This window comes from Hipposideros armiger, unplaced genomic scaffold (assembly GCF_001890085.2).
Source record: "Hipposideros armiger isolate ML-2016 unplaced genomic scaffold, ASM189008v1 scaffold_664, whole genome shotgun sequence".
NCBI lineage: Eukaryota > Metazoa > Chordata > Mammalia > Chiroptera > Hipposideridae > Hipposideros > Hipposideros armiger.
Genome location: NW_017732014.1, coordinates 612,894 through 615,493, shown reverse-complemented (window position 1 = coordinate 615,493; position 2,600 = coordinate 612,894). Strand labels below are relative to the sequence as shown.

The 2,600-nt window shown below is 36.8% G+C and overlaps 1 protein-coding gene across 1 annotated transcript in view; it reads left to right on the top strand.

Annotated features, from left to right (window-relative positions):
- The first annotated feature begins 787 nt into the window (after positions 1–787).
- Positions 788–2,600, top strand: part of ZNF229 (zinc finger protein 229) — a 30,623-nt gene continuing 28,810 nt past the window's right edge. The window contains exon 1 of the mRNA XM_019626327.1: positions 788–1,932. Within this exon, the coding sequence (XP_019481872.1) occupies positions 891–1,932 (1,042 nt within the window). The 5' untranslated portion in view covers positions 788–890. The remainder of the gene's footprint in view (positions 1,933–2,600) is intronic.

The window sequence follows — 2,600 nt, the reverse complement described above, 5'->3', positions numbered from 1 at the left end:
TTATTTCTTTGCTAAAGGTCATAAAATTGTTTTGAGATTTTTAAAATTTTGCATAAGTGATCTTATTTTGGAATATGGAGATTTAGATTTGGAATCTAAAGCCTTACATATTTAGTAAAACTAAGATTAAGTTGTTCCATTTTTAATACTTCGTTATACTGTTGTGCTGTGGTAGTTTTCTCCTTACTGCTTTACCCACCCTTTTACTTTCTCAATACAGTTTATAATAAAATATAAATCCACATATATTTTGCATACTTTCTTGTCAGCTTTTATCCACTCTTCCAGGGCTAACATATTTTGGCTAGGATATTTTATTTTGCTTTTTTTCAGGTTCCACAACTGCACTGGGAAGAAGAGAATCAACGTCAAAGCAGAGCATTTTTAATGATGAACAATCCCATGGAGTGAAAATAGAAAGGTTGACAAGAGATGATCCTTGGTTATCTTCATGTGAAGAAGTTTGGGTTAGTAAGGACGAGTTGGAGACGCAACAAGAAAAAGAAGAGAGACTTTTGAAGAAATTGGCAGTCACTCAAAAGAACACTGTTATTCATGAGAGAGTCTGTAAAAGTGATGAACTTGAGAAGAGTGGTCTGAATTCCAGTCTTCTTTCACCCCATATAATACCCACAAGAAACCATATTCACAAACATGCCACACATGTTAAAAAATTACATCATAATTCTAACAATAGTCAATCTTTTGGCCATGCTACACCCCTGAATATACATGAGAAGATGCATGCAAGAGGAAAATCCTTTGATGTTAAGGAATGTGGGCAAGTTTTGAACCATAGCATATCCCATAATGAACAACAGAGAATCCCTGTTGAAAAGAGTCAACATAAATGTAGTAAAACCTCCCAGAGTTTATCCCTTGCTCAAAACATGAGAAATCATTCTGAAGAGAAACCCTTTGAATGTAACCAATGTGGGAAATCCTTTAGCTGGAGCTCTCATCTTGTTGCACATCAGAGAACTCATACAGGGGAGAAACCTTATGAATGTAATGAATGTGGGAAATCCTTCAGCCGGAGCTCTCACCTCGTTTCCCATCAGAGGACTCATACTGGAGAGAAACCTTACAGGTGTAATCAGTGTGGGAAATCCTTTAGCCAGAGCTATGTCCTTGTTGTGCATCAGAGAACTCATACTGGAGAGAAGCCTTATGAATGCAGTCAATGTGGAAAGTCATTTAGGCAGAGCTACAAACTTATTGCACATCAAAGGACTCATACTGGAGAGAAGCCCTATGAATGTAATCAATGTGGGAAATCATTTATCCAGAGCTATAAGCTTATTGCACATCAAAGAATTCATACTGGGGAAAAACCATATGAGTGCAATCAATGTGGAAAGTCCTTTAGTCAGAGTTATAAGCTTGTTGCCCATCAGAGAACTCACACAGGAGAAAAACCCTTTGAATGTAATCAGTGTGGAAAATCCTTCAGCTGGAGCTCTCAGCTTGTTGCACATCAAAGAACTCATACAGGAGAGAAACCCTATGAATGCAATGAGTGTGGGAAATCTTTCAACCGCAGTTCTCACCTTGTTATGCATCAGAGAACTCATACAGGAGAAAAACCCTATGAATGTAATCAGTGTGGGAAGTCCTTCAGCCAGAGTTACGTTCTTGTTGTACATCAGAGAACTCACACTGGAGAAAAGCCCTATGAGTGCAATCAATGTGGGAAATCCTTCAGGCAGAGTTCATGCCTTACTCAACATCAGAGAACTCATACTGGAGAGAAACCCTATGAGTGCAATCAATGTGGAAAAACATTCAGCTTGAGTGCTCGACTTATTGTACATCAAAGAACACATACTGGAGAGAAACCCTTTACATGTAATCAATGTGGGAAAGCATTCATTAATAGCTCTAAACTTATTAGGCATCAGGCAACTCATACTGAAGAGAAACCTTATGAATGTACCTAGTTTGGAAATTTTTTAGCCAGAGTATATTTCTTCCTTCCTCCCTCCTCTCTTTCTTTTATAAGGGAGCACTTGTATTGGAAAGAACTAGTATAAAACCTGTGGAAAAGCTTTCAGTTAACCCTTTGTTGTTGTGTAGCTGGAAATTTGTTCTGGAGAAAAAGGGGGAACTATGAATCATATATTTTCCATAGAAATTTAATGTACAAAATTAAATTAGTCCTTATGACACATTCCCAACAAAAAATAAATGTTGGCACTTTTCTTGCAGAAAGCACCCAGACCTGATTCTGAGAGAATTACTATAAAATGGACACTATGTTGTGGAGTTATTGCCAGTGAGGTAGACCTCTTTTCCAATAAACAGTAAATGAGAATACTAACACTTGTGGACTTGTTATTGAGAAGGTTGAAAATTTGCTATAGAAATTAGGCTGAAAAACAGTATTTCAGTCTGTCATCTTACAACATGATTTCTCCACTACTTTACATCCCATTTCATACAGCAATTTCTGTTTATATGAAGATTTTGTAAAACTTAGGAAAATGTCTGTGACATAAAGTAAAAAATGCAGGAAAAGCATATAGAACATTCATTTCTAAAACTATTGTGATAAGATACTTGTGTATGGATGAGAATTGAAAGGGGTTCTAGGTGTATCT